This window comes from Ascaphus truei, chromosome 2 (genome assembly GCF_040206685.1).
Source record: "Ascaphus truei isolate aAscTru1 chromosome 2, aAscTru1.hap1, whole genome shotgun sequence".
Taxonomy (NCBI): Eukaryota; Metazoa; Chordata; class Amphibia; order Anura; family Ascaphidae; genus Ascaphus; species Ascaphus truei.
In genome coordinates this window covers 418,830,008-418,844,671 of record NC_134484.1, presented here as the reverse complement: position 1 = coordinate 418,844,671, position 14,664 = coordinate 418,830,008, and the positions used below count along the sequence as shown (strand labels likewise).

General features: G+C 42.0%; 1 protein-coding gene across 14 annotated transcripts in view; it reads right to left on the bottom strand.

Moving 5' to 3' along the window:
• The window catches only part of KIAA1217 (KIAA1217 ortholog), a 493,175-nt gene extending 491,057 nt beyond the window's left edge, over positions 1-2,118 (bottom strand). For 3 of the 14 annotated variants that reach the window (XR_012799300.1, XR_012799299.1, XM_075587581.1), the window contains exon 1: positions 1,697-2,118. Coding sequence is in view for 12 of the 14 variants with exons in the window: in XM_075587581.1 (XP_075443696.1) it covers positions 1,697-1,910 (214 nt within the window). In the remaining 2 variants the exon portion in view is untranslated. The remainder of the gene's footprint in view (positions 1-1,696) is intronic. The other 11 variants (XM_075587572.1, XM_075587574.1, XM_075587577.1 and 8 more) reach the window with 6 other exon arrangements.
• Positions 2,119-14,664: the final 12,546 nt, after the last annotated feature.

Below are 14,664 nucleotides of genomic sequence, written 5' to 3'. Positions count from 1 at the left end.
TTAGAAATAGAAATTAACCCAAATGATTGTTTGCTGTTGTAAGTGCAGATACTGAGTCTCACTGCTAGCCAATGCTATCTGATAGCATCAAACTGAGAAATCCTGACTACATGCCCCACAGAAACATAGCATACCATACAGCAGGGGTGCTTAACCCCAGTCCTCAACCCCCCTCTCCCCCGCTCCCCCCCCCCAACAGGTCTGGTTTTCAGGATATCCTTGTGTCAGCACAGGCGGCTCATTCAGTCCCTGCGTCAGCACATGTGGTTTAATCAGAGGCTCAGTTTGACTGAGCCTGATTGAGCCACCTGTGCTGAAGCTGGCCTATCCTGAAACCCTGACCTGTTGGGGGGAGCGGGGCTTGAGGACTGGGGTTGAGCCCCCCTGTCAGACAGTACCTGATAATGTTTTGTATGTCAGGGCTTAGTAGAGGGGCTGGAAGTGAACAGAGGTAAAGGGATTTTTTTTATTTGATTGAAAAGTGACTTTTAGTTTACAGACAAACATCTGAAGAGCTATAGAAACGTAAACCCAAGGACTCCAATATCTACCTTGTCCCTAACACGAAGCTTTGAGAAGTACTGTATGCATATTTCCACTACCTATGGATAAAGTACTTGACTCACTTTCACTGTAGGACCTTTCCAAGCCTTGCAGTCAGTGAAATGGAATATCGCCTGAGAGAAGCTGTTTGTACCGTCTGAGCAACATTTCTGTCAATTCAAAACTGTTTAAAATACAGCGTTTAAAAAACAGAAACTCAATTCATTGTAAACAACCGTTGAGCATTATCCTTTATTTATGACTTTGACTATTAATTTATAGCAAACACAGAAAAAGATCCCAGATGGGTAAGCACTCGAATACCCCCAATGGTAGTGACAGTAGGTGGGTAGTGAATCCCAGTTAGCACCTACCCCTCACTTAAATAGATTTTTTTCTACAAAAGCTGAGCGAGGGTTCCCCTTCCCCTTTCCCCTAGTACAGAGGACTATTAGGTTCATAGTGAAATATAGATTTCACCCAGTACACAGCTTTAAAAAAAAAAAAAAAACAATTAGTAGGAGAATTTCCTAACCTGGGAAGAGCAGGATTGTATGGGGGCAAGAGAATGGGTTTGCAATGTGAGGATAATGGACAGGCAGAGGGCAGAAACAGTACAGGAGCTTGACATCTGATAATTCTCAGCAAAACATATATTAATATTATTCATTGTCAGAGTGGGCAGGATACATTAGTAACCCTGACACCAAACGGAGTTACAATCAACACATTACAACATTATATAATCTCTTACTGTCCTTAATCGCTGTTCTATAATCCTTCACACTGCATCTCCTCAATGTACCTGGCAGTATCTCACTCTCTGTCCCTTTCCTGCTCCATGCAGAACATACAGGAAGGGTCTTGTGAAAGGCCAGGAAACTGTTTGAATTGGAGGGAATCCCCTTATATTCAGACAGAAAAGGAACTGATGATGCAAAAGATGGATATCTGATAATGATTTTATATCCATGTTAGAATAAATTGTAAGGCTCATGGAACCCTACAGGGAATAATGATAAACTACTAATGAATTTGGTATTAACAAATGTTCATTAGAGTTTAGAAGGAAAAAAAAGGTGCATGCTGTCTTTGAAATATTTATAGAGAACAAGCGTATTTCATTTTATAACCACATACATTACAAATGTACCTTTTATAGCGTTGGATCCCGATTGCTTGGTGGATTTGGGGGTAGTTTGCACCTGCTGCTGCTTAGCTAGGTTTCCTTCACTGCCAGCTCTCAGAATCTTTTCTCCTAAGCTGATTTTTCTTGATCTGCTGCTGAAATCTTCTTTCCTACCCGTAGGCAGCTTAGATGCTGCATTAGCTGACAAAGGCCTGGACAAACGAGATGGCTTGGACATTTTGGGTGGGTAGTGTCAATTTCCAAAACCAGGAGGAAATTCAAATCCTCTATAATTTCCTCATACTTTGCAGCAGCTGGGCACTGCTGGACTACACCTTCTGCAGCTGGAATAAAAGTGCCGGGCTGCAAGTTTAATCAGTTTGAAGCTAAAGGCAGTGGTCAGTCAGACAGGCACTTTGTCAGACCTGTGGAATGTAAATGTGTGTTTGGATGGCTGCTATTCTCAAAGTGATAGTGAAGAACAGATGCTGCGGTGGTGTGTGTATATCAGTGACTGCATGAAAAAGCTCCTGGCATGCTCAGACTAGACGCTGGCCATCATTAAAGCGGAACAAAAATGTGCCAATGCCCCACCTACTCAGGTAAACTTGTAGAACATAATGCAGATATAGACTTTTCCTAAGAAGGAATTCAATGTGGTTTCCAGATGTTTTATTGAATATTTGTCACGTTCACTCACAATCTACTTTAAGGTTAAAAAAGTATTTTTAAAAGATTGTTGGCCTTTTTTATTAGGACATACTTCATGGGATAAGAATACAACGCTCCGTATATCATGTATGTTTCATGAAAAGCACAGAATAGCTAACGTAAATAACAAGAAAAATGATACAATATTGCCACCACAAGAAATTAAGAGACAAACAGGAGTGCAGGAACATTTTTTGGATGGGGGGTGTAACGTACATTCATTACGACAATGTAAAGCTGTATAAACCCAGGGAAGGGGCTGCAGCACCCCGCACCCGTAGTTCTAGCCCCCATGGACTCAAAAGTTTGCATAGCTTTAGAATGCTTTTAACTAGGGGTGTTCCGAGTACCCGGAATTACCCGGTACCCAGCGTTACCACATTTCCAGCTACCCGGAAATTACCCAGACCCAGCAACTGAGAAGTGGGCCCGGTGCCGGGTAATGTCAGAGTTGCTGAAAATCTAATTACTTACCTTTCTGCCAGCGTGGGACAGCAGGATTCTGTAGCGGAGGAGCGAAGGTGCAGCGGAGGAGGAGCGGGGGAGCGGTGGGCGGGAGCAGAGTAGGAGCGGCGGAGGAGGACCGGGCAAAAGGTTTGTGTGCGGTGAGCTGCAGAGGTTAGGGAACTTCCATGGGAAGTGCCTCTATCTGGCACAAGCAGAGCTACAGTACTAGTTATGTAATAATAATTGTTTGTTCTTCTATAGCGCTGCTAGTTTTACAGAGACATTTTGCAGACACAGTCCGTGCCCCGTAGAGCTTACAATCTATGTTTTTGCTGCCTGAGGAATAGGGAGATAAAATAACTTGCCCAAGGAGCTGACACTGGGAATTGAACGAGGTTACCGTGCTTCAAACTCAGTGCCAGTCAGTGTCTTTACTTACTGAGCTGCTCCTTCGCCTGATGCCCACACTGTTGAAAGGTATGGGACTGTGCATTAAATGTTGCATGCACAACACATTCCTGTCTCAAAGATCTTGCAAACTATTTTTTTGCTGGAAGAGACAGAGAAAGATAAGCTGACTCGCTCAGGGGTACATGGACTTCGCACTGCAATTTGAACTAGATTCTCCCATTACAAAGCCACTGTCATTTCCACTATAACCACTTCTCCTGCGAGGTGTTGCTGGCTTCCTGACTGCAGGAGTCAAACTATTCCACCAATAGATCTGCAATTCAATTACGGTGGTTTTTGTCTCACAGATGTTTACAGTTGGAATAGTTTGACTCCTGCAGAATCACTGTAGCACACCTAACAATTCATCCCTATTACACGTAAAAGTAAAAGCAAGGTATCGGCCTCTACTATGATTTTTTTATTTAACCCTGTCGTTGCCAAGGTGGTTTGCAAAAAAAAAAAAAACAACAAAACTGCACCAGAGGAAACCATTCTCATTGAAAGCAGATTATTTGCCCCATTGATAAATATGGTGCAGCCGGTTTGCCCCAGTTCTATAGTCGGGAGACCTTGACAAGTGATCCCCTAATTAGTGATGTCCTTGCCCAGAATCACTGCTTATCTTACCACCATTCCCCTTTTCTATTATTTCTCCCTACTTAGGAAAGACAGTAACATAACCAGACTAAAATTAAAGCCTCACTTGACTCTATGGTCTATATGTATCAAATGCTGCAAACCGGAGCATTCCTCCAATATCAACGCAAATTACTTAATTTTTGTCTCTGCGATAATGTATCAAGATTATAGACGGGTGAATCTGCCCAAATCCGTTTGCTGTATTGTCACGCATTTTCCCCCCAAAATCTGTTTTGTGGTGTAAAATTTGCGGACGGATTTGGTCGGTTTTAATCTGTGCAGATTCATCAAAGTCCGCCATTGGATGCAACCCGTGGATCGATTTGTAGAATCCAATCCCCGGAATCAGCAATCTGTTACCGGATTCTTGCAGAATCCGCGGAGTGTATTGGTGTTAATAATAAAAATCCACTAAACGCAAATCGCCCTTTTTGCGATTGATCCACGGAAGTCCGCGGACTAAAGGAACTGTTTGATCCACTGTGGATCCAAATCCGCCCCCAAAATCCGCCATCGCTAATGAAGATCCTGTGCTCCCTTTTTTGCCCCAATTTGCACCACTTGTGCCATGAGCTTTTAGAGTAGTTTATAGGACTTAGACTAGGAGAACGTCAGAGCAATGGTATAATGAGATGGACAGAACAGTGTCCCTGGCTCACCCTTAAAAGTATACTGTCAGATGATGTAGGAACCTAGTGGTCTCACTAAGGGGGGTGTAAACATAAAGACTGGATAAACCCTCAAAGAGAGTGATAAAACCAACACCTTATGTGTGCACAACCAATGGTTTATGTTACAGGTGGAATATAATATACCTGTGTGCCTTGATTGGTAGCTGATAGGTGAATGCGATCTAGTATGGGATAGCAGTGGGAGGATTGTGCTGAATGAGTATGGAAGTGTCTAAAAATAAACTTGAATAAACTCTTAGTTATAATAAATCAAACCCAAGACAAACAACAGAAAATTAATAATAAAAAACAGAATGTAAATATTTAAACCCTCCTCCTATTGCTGTGGGAGAGACCATTATAAGAAAGTGCAGCAGGAGAGGCGGTGTCTGGTGGGGTCAGCCAGGTTTCTGTAAGGGCTAAATGGTTGAGAGAGTTGGAAATGCATGTCATGTATAACAGTAAGTTTGTTGTAGACAGATTGTAAACAGCCCGTTCACTAACCTCAAACCCAAATCTAAATTCTTACCCTTTAGTGACCAATTCGCGTATATGAATGTATTTGTCTAACCTTGAACACCTACCTTGTCACGACCTTGAACACCTACCGAGGTTAACACTTCAGGACAACCTGAGTTACCAAGAGCCTCTTGCTTTGAAAGATCTTCAATCAAACAAAGTGATAGGGATTAAACCATCAGACAAACTGGCAATCTGGTTATTCTTTAAACCGAGGATTACATCAAAGAAAATGTAAGACTCTTATCTGATCATTGCTGTAATGAGACCTTGGAATGTGATCCCACTTCGTTGTATAATAAGGAACTCATTTGTATCCTCAACGAAGGGTTATTAAATAAAGTCAACTCTCAACAAGAATATAATTACATATTGGTTAGGACACCGTGAATTGCCACCTTATATAGTCTACCGAAGATCCATAAGAAAAATATCCTTCCACCAGGGCGACCAATCGTTTAGGGTATTGGGAATCTTACTGCGAGAGCTAGCTCATATATCGACCACATTCTCAGAACCTTCGTCGTGCCATTACCCTCTTATCTAAAAGATCATTTGTCCTCAACACACTTGTCTACAATACCAATAACACCATTCTGGTGAGCTTAGATGTGGAAGGCCTATACACAAGTATTCATCACAATATTGGGCTACAGGCTATCTCCCATTTTCTATGAACAAGGGGACAATGTCACATTCCTCATAATCACTTTGTGACTACACTCCTGGAATTAGTTTTCACTAGGATCTATTTCCTGTTCAACAATAAACTTTACCATCAAACGCAAGGCACTGCGATGGGCACCATCTGTGCCCCCTCATACGCAAATCTATACTTAGAGTGGTGGGAGGCCCAAAAAGTGTTGGATAAATTCACATCCTGTATTGAACTCTGGGTGAAATTTATAGATGACAACTTGATACTCTGGTGGGGTCCCCTGAAAACACTCAAAGAAATTGTGATTGTCCTCAACCTGAATGATTATAACCTTCACTTGACTTTGGAATTTGACATGCATGAGATCTGCTTTCTAGATCTCATGAAATCCAGAGGCACTGATGGCCATTTGGCTACCACCATCTATCACAAACCTACCGCAACTAACAGTATTCTTAGACCTAACATCCATTACCCGAGGGCTCTGGTATAGGGGATACCTGTAGGGTCGTCTCCGGTCTGAAAATTAACTGTAGTGACTCTATGGAATTTGATAAACAGGCCTGCCTCATGAGAACTAGGTTCATAAAAAGAGGCTTCAGCAACAAAACGATTAAAAAAGTTTACAAGAGAGCAACGTTTATGCCTCGTACTGACTTATTGAATGATAAACCCATTGGCTCAGGTCCTAAACTGGTCAGATTAATTGGGACCTATAACAAACAGTGGCATCTGGCCAGAGAGATCTTTGCAGAAACATTGGCATATCCTGCAGGCGGATGAGGATATTAAGGAGGTTCAACAACCTTACCCCTCCATGACCAGCAGGAGATAACGTAATCTCCGGGACGTGATGACCAACCCTCTAGACCAGACCTGCACAACTCCAGTCCTCGAGGGCCGCAAACAGGCCAGGTTTTCAGGATATCCCAATTCAGCACTGCTGGCTCAATTAGAGGCTCAGTCATGTCACCTAGTAGTTCACAAACTGGAATGATACTAAAACCTTTCACATTCGTAAGTTTGTGAACTGCCAAACAACAGGGGTCATATACACGGCAGTATGTATATGCCGAAAGTAGTATGTCGGTAAAACCAAACGTAAATTCAAGCAACGTATTTTGGAGCATATCAGCTCGATCAGAAACAATCTTGACACCCTAATTGCTAGACATATTAATCAGTGTCACAATGGGGATACTGACAGCCTACACTTCATAGGGATTGCTTAATATTCCCTGGGTGACAGAAGGGGGGACTGGGACACCAAATTCTTGAAAAAGGAACCTCAGTGGATGTGTACACTGGAAATCCTGAACCCAGGGTGACTGAATGAGGGTTTTTTGTTTACAAATTTCATCTGAACCCCAGGGAAACTATTCACCTATCATTTTTGGCAATACTCCATCTAGCTAGATTTCTAGCCATCCTTTTCTATGGACTCCAAGGATCTACTGAAGGTTTAATCGGTCTCTCTACCCTTAAGAGCAGTTTTACCTTAATCCGTACTTCTTATTACACTTCCCTAAGGTTCTGCGTCGTACTCTTGTATTATACATTTTTTTTTAAATTATCTTATATTGGGTGTGCATTGTTTATCCTCTGCCATTTAATTTAACCAACCCATCTGGACTATACTGTACTGTATACTTCAAAGATGATAGCCCTTTATAGAGGAGGTTCCTTGACTTTAATTCTTTGATGTTGTTACCCACTTTGTCTCTTGCTCCTTTTTGCCCTTATTTTATTTTGAGGCACTTCTATCATGAGTATGCATTTAAGCTGCACGAATGACAATTATATATTCTAGTGAAATCAGTGTACATAGTTACATAGTAGATGAGTTTGAAAAAAAAAGACGTACGTCCATCAAGTTCAACCTATGCTAAATTTAGACAACAGATACTTTATCCTATATCCGTACTTACAGTATCCAGAGGAAGGCAAACAAAAACCCCAGTGACATATCATCCAATGATATCTCATAAGGGGAAAAATAAATTCCTTCCTGACTCCAAGAATTGACAATCGGATTACTCCCTGGATCAACATCCTTCCCATGTATACTTATTTGGTATATCCCTGTATACCTTTCCTTTCTAAAAAGACGTCCAAACTTTTTTTTTAAAACAAATCTATTGTATCTTCCATTACAGTCACCATGGGTAATGAATTCCACATTTTAACTGCCCTTACTGTAAAGAACCCTTTCCTTTGTTGCTGGTGAAATCTCCTTTCCTCCAACCTTAAGGGATGACCCAGAGTCCTTTGTACTGCCTTGGGATGAATAGTTATTTTGAAAGCTCCTTGTACTGTCCCTGAATATATTTGTATATAGTTATCATATCCCCTCTTAGACACCTCTTTTCTAATGTAAATAAATCTAATTTAGCTAGCCTCTCCTCATAAGTTAGATTGTCCATCCCCTTTATTAATTTGGTGGCTCTTCTCTGCATTCTCTCTAGTTCCATAATGTTTTTTCTTAGGATTGGTGCCCAAAATTGTACTCCATATTCAAGGAGTACATGCTTTATAAAGGGGCATAATTATGTTTACTAATGCTTTGTAAAGGGGCATCATTATGTTTACTTCCCTTCCATCCATTGCCCGTTTGATGCAAGATAAGATCTTGTTTGCCTTTGCAGCTGCTGCATGACTTTGGGCACTATTGCTAAGCCTGCTGTCTACAATCACTCCTAAATCCTTCTCCATCAAGGATTCCCCCAATTTATCCCCATTTAATTTGTAATTCGCCTTTTTATACTTGCATCCCAAATGCATAACCTTACATTTATCTGTATTAAACCTCATCAACCATTTACCTGCCCACGTTTCCAGTCTCTCCAATTCCTTCTTGAGAGAAATTACACCTGCTTTGATTCTACTACCTTACACAGTTAAGTGTCATCAGCAAAGATGGAGACTTTACTCTCGATGCCAACCTCAAGGTCATTAATAAACAAGTTAAAAAGCAGGGGTCCCAGTACCGATCCCTGAGGTACTCCACTCATGACTTTAGCCCAACCTGAAAAAGTTCCATTTATGACAACCCTCTGTTGTCTGTCCTTTAACCAGTTTTCAATCCAGGTGCATGTATTATTACTGAGTCCAATTTTCTTTATTTTGTACACCAACCTCTTGTGTGAACCCGTATCAAAAGCCTTTGCAAAATCTAAGTAGACCACATCAACTGCATTACCCTGGTCTAAATTCCTACTTACCTCCTCAAAGAAACAAATAAGGTTAGTTTGGCATGATCTATCCTTCATAAATCCATACTATTACTAATAATTTTGTTTTCCATTAGGTATTCCTGAATATTATCCCGTATTAAACCTTCAAGTAGATTCCCCACTATTGAAGTCAGGCTTACAGGTCTGTAATTCCCCGGTTGTGATCTAGCTCCCTTTTTAAATATAGGCACCACATCTGCTTTACGCCAATCATGTGGTACTGAGCCTGTGGAAATGGAGTCCTTGAATATTAAATATAATGGTTTGGCTATTACTGAACTTAACTCCCTGAGAACTCTTGGATGTATGCCATCGGGGCCAGGTGCCTTATTTACTTACAATTTTTCAAGCTGCTTATGAACTTCTTCCTTAGTTAACCAATTGTTCATTAATATGGAGGTTGTGGCTACCTCCTGCGGCACTACTATTGAACTTGATTATTCCCTGGTAAACACAGAGTCTCTATTGTTACACAATACCAGCGGCGGATTTGAGATTACGCCGCCCCAAGGCACGTACATATGGTGGCCGCCCTCCTTATCCTCCCAGTTCGCAGTGTCAAATGATGCTGCGGACACCCCCAACGTGATGTCACACGGCGTCTCCCTGTCATGGTAATGCAACGTCATGATGATGTCATTTGATGCTGTAAATAGGAAGGAGAAGCAGGGCGGCAGCAAGGAGGCGGCCGGTATATATAAATGCCTTCCCATCAGACCCGATAGGCCTGAGTGCGCGGCAAATGTATATGGGAGTGGACATTTTTGGCACCCCAAAATGTTACCGCCCTAGTTCCGGGCCTAACGGGCCTAATGGGAAATCCGCCACTGTCAACACCCCTTATAATAATCACTCTTTGTCGACTGGTAGGAAGGCTAAGTCCAAGAGGTACAAATGCAGATTTAGTGGGAATTCTGCTGTCCTTAAACAATGCTCCGTGGTCACGTATTGGACACCCTGCAATGTTAATCCTCTGGCGCCAGGGCAGCCACGGTTGCATTCCCGCTGCTTGCCTCGATGTCAGAGACATTCAGTCAAGCTACATCTGTATCAAGCTACATGTTCCAACTTTTGCTCTATGTGTGTGAGCTTGTGATTTAGGGCATGTCAAAGGAGTCAGGGAGGAGTTACATGATGCACAGATTATAGTATGATATAGAAGAGGGGTACGCAAAAATTTTTGTTTGCTCCCCCTGCTCTCTCCCTCCCCCCCCCCCCTTCCATACCTTTCCTCCGGCATTGGCGGTGTCCCACATAATGTGATGTCAGGTTGCCATGGCAACGCATTGCCATTTGACCCCGCGGTGCCTTGTTGATGCGTCGCCAGAAACCACCGGAGAGCAGGTAAAAGACATATAAAGGCCCCGGGCGCTGCTCCGGCATTTTATTTAAATGTTGTGGGGAAGAGCGCAGGGCCTCTGTAAGGGCTGCGCATCCCCCCCTTGAAAATGTTGCACCCCCTATTTCCCACACCTCCCATATAGAAAATGGTGTATTGCAATACGTCAATTATTTTTATATTGTATTAGTATTACCAAAAATCTGCGAGGTCGAAAATAGTGTAAACCGTTCTTGTTAAAAACTGAATTCAAATGTAGGAACATTTTACACTTATCAAACATGCAAACAAAAAATGGAGCCATGAGTCAAAATAATTTTTGTACTTTGTTTGAATGAATACATCACCCCCACAATTTCAGCTAATGTCATGTGCACTTCAAAAATTATTATGTGTATGTAAAGTGAATGTACATTTTACAAGAATGCTAGTCTAGCCAAAAACAATATAAGCTATAAAACGGTGTAAGTGCACAGACATAATACATACACATGCCAACATATACTGTATATTTAGTCTGATTTGCAAATACAGCTTTTACGGGTACTGCATAGAGGTACTGTGTACATCCTATCTTACAAAGAAAAAGCTTTTGTCAACTGGTCTGCTGGGCAGCTGTTTAAATATTATCACTTGCCTGACTGCAATATGAACTAGCCTTGGGTTATATGTTTTGTGACTTCAAGCTTGGCCAGTAGAGTTCCCTTTGGCAGACTAATCCTGCCATGCAACATTTTGACTTTATTTGATAATGACCACATAAGCTTAAACCAATTATTACAAGATTCAAAATATAGTAGGAACGTCCCCATCAGTTACTAATACTGTATGCTGATGTTTAACTACATTACCCAGTAAATGCCAAATATTTCTTATAGATGTAACAGGGTATGTCCCATTATGCCTTTCTTTCCCCCTGTTATCCCTGTTATGCAAGTCCTTTTAGATACAGGCAGTAACAGGTTAAATCTATGGGCTCTTGACCCCTCTTATGCCCCTCTTATGAGTGATAGAAGTAAGGTGGTGACTCGTGGCCTGTGTAAGCCTATCGGGGATAGGTATAGACCATGAGCCCATCCCTTCTTGATCCTCCTAGGAGGGTGTGAACAAGTAAGTTTAGTCCTGCTCCAGCTCTTGAAGAGAGAGGATGTCCTGTTCCTGCTCTGGAAGAGAGTGGAGGCAGAGAGGTGTCAGTCTCTCCTATGGCAGGATGAGCATGCTCACCCTCGGTCTTTGGACTGAGGGAACATCAGATTCAGCCACAGAGGCCTGTAAGACCAGGGGCCATCACCATCCAGAGGTCTGGGACCTCTGAGACTCTGCATCACTGTATGGAGATCTGCAGTGGATGCCTGCCGTGCTTAATAAAAACCCTTGTTATGACACTCCTGTCTAAGTATCAGTCCTTGGGCAGGATGGAGAGACTGCACTAGTGGGGGCTGACTTCTGGACACCCTGGAACCAACTACGGCTGGAGGCACTGAACACCAAGAGAACAAACCTAAGCCTGTTTCTACTGTGTCTATTCCCTGTGTAACTATCCCAGCCAGGCTCTGCAGGAAGCCGTTCAGTGAATTTACTCACAGCATTATCCACCTGCTGTAGATCAGCTCCAACAGTCAGCTGTGATCGGTCGGGTGATTGGATATGAATCCCCGTCAACCTCACAGCACAGCCGCTTATTCACATCGGGCTACTGTACTGCTGTGATCGGTCGGGTGATTGGATGTAAATCCCCATTAACCTCACAGCACAGCCGCTCATTCATACCGGGCTACTGTGCTGCTGCTATATGCAGTAGGCATTTAACCTATCCCTTATACAGAGACACTATCTTCTGTAAGATACTTATTGCCTCTGATCCTTACAGGTGATCTTGACGGATCCCTATGTGATCTTTATATGTATCACTGCCTCCTCACACTTATCCTCCTCCGCAGCAATACAACCTAATCCCTACTGACGGAATAGCGGCTACGTGCCCCCACGAAGGGAGATATTCTCTGCAAGGTGTGCATTGCCGGTTTTACCTCTCCTAATACCTTGAGGTATACCTGCATTCACTATTAGTGTACCAATACACACCACTGGCCGTCAAGGCAGTTACGATACAGCAGTGACTAATACTGGCCCCTTTACTCTATTTCCCAATAGGCTGTTATTTACAGCATGAGAATTTGACTAATTGTCACTAATCTCCCATATGTATTATCAAGAGAGCTTTTACAGCAATGGTACTCTGATTACAGTTACGTTTAATGCTGTTTGATTTTAAACCCCTATATTTTATATTCGTTGATGACAATAAAGAATGTTTTTAATACAATCACATTACTCTCGTTTACTAGGTTCCCTTTTTCTTCTAGTATATGTAGCTATACAGTACACAATGCCATAATACAGTATGCACATAACTGCACTAATTTTTTCTTTTCTTGTCTTTTCAGAGAATAAAGGATGGACAGGGGGAGGGGGGTATCATGTGTAAATTTTGTGAACTGTGTGTACAGTTAAGTGTATCTAAACGGCAGTCATGATTTACACAAAACCTCCCCTCTCTTAATGAACTACACAGAATGAGGAAGAAGATAAAGACGGAAAATTTGTATTACTGTTTTTATTATTATCAATGTGCATTATTCATGATTATCCACCGGCCCTCAATTTTCAACTGTGCTGTACTAGTTTGTTATTTCTCTTCTGCATACTTCAATAGTGTGTCTACAGTCATGATTCACACAAACCCCCCTCTCTCAATGATTATTTGTATTTTTCTTTCCTGATAAAATAAAATACATATTTAATTCCATTAAGATTTTATTTCTTTGAACTTTAAATTCACTGTGAATGTGTGTGGGGGGGATTCTTCAAGAAGACATACAGTTTTAATAATTGGTTACCTTTTTAATAATTGGTTACATAATCAGATTAACATAAGGGAAAGCCAACAATAGGAAAATTAATGAATGGTCTGAGAGAGGTTGAAAAGCACAAAGACAAGCTTTTGAAAATGAATGGTTTTGGAGAGGTGTCGATAAGAGGTTAAATCCTTGAGCGAGCCTTGTGTGTGTCTGCGGGGGCAGGGCGGTAAAGCTGCATGAAGGATTAGCTGTACTGTAGTTCAAAGACATGGCATATTTTCAACAGGCAGGTCATCATAATAATTTGATCCCCACACCCCCAAATACATAAAAACCACACAAATCAATCATGTGCAGTCAAACGCACAGTGTCGCAGGCAAAAGCTACAGCACAGATTGAATATCGTAATATCAAGATGGTTGAGGCAGGCACATGTTCATGTTGAGAAAATAAAAATAAAAAATGACGAGAAAAAGGTCACTCACTCTTGAACTTTTTTTCCCCCAATGAGCATTAATAATCAACACAGAATAAATCAAACCAGGCTCTGCACTGCACTGGATTGTACGTTACACACGCAGGAATGTGATGACAGGAATGTGATTGAAACCAGAAAAACACCCATTCATAGGAATGGTGTGGGAGAGGTGTACTGTAGATAAGATAAGAAGTTGAAATACTGCAGTGCAGTAAATTAGCCTGTGTGTGTGCGTGGGCGAGTGAGGGGAGAGCGCTGTATACGCCGAAATGTGATACTGTTACAGTACACGCCTATGCGTTTCAACAATGTTCAAATGAGACATACAGCACTGTACTGTACGGGGGCGAGCCTGTGTGTGTGCGGGGGCGAGCGAGGGGAGAGCGCTGTATACGCCGAAATGTGATACTGTTACAGTACACGCCTATGCGTTTCAACAATGTTCAAATGAGACATACAGCACTGTACTGTACATGCATGTATAAATATGCAAATTTACAATTACTGCACGCGCAAACGCAGACTGTGTACTGACGTAGGTTGAACTGCTACAGTATTAGACTTTGAAGAGAACAGCTCGTGAACGCCCACCTGAGTTTTTAGACGGTATTGCAGTATTGCAGTATTGCAGACAGAGCTAATAATATGCTAATATTACGAGCGCTAAAATACCGGAACATATTCCGGAAAAAAAAAATATATACTGCATCTGCCCGCGGTTATCAGAGTTGCACCGCTACGGCCACATTAGGATAAAGGCGGCCGCAGCTGTATCACCAATTTGGCCTGCCATGTTTGATCAAATCTGTCATCAGTAAAGGCAGTAATCACATGGTACAGCAACCAATCCGATTACTTGCTGTACCATGTGATGCTTTGATGAGTCTTTTGCAACAGCCCTGGCATGGTTGCAAGCTCTTATAGCTTGTAAGGGAGCTTCAAAACACATGTATGCAGATGACAGCCCTAGACTCTCCGACGT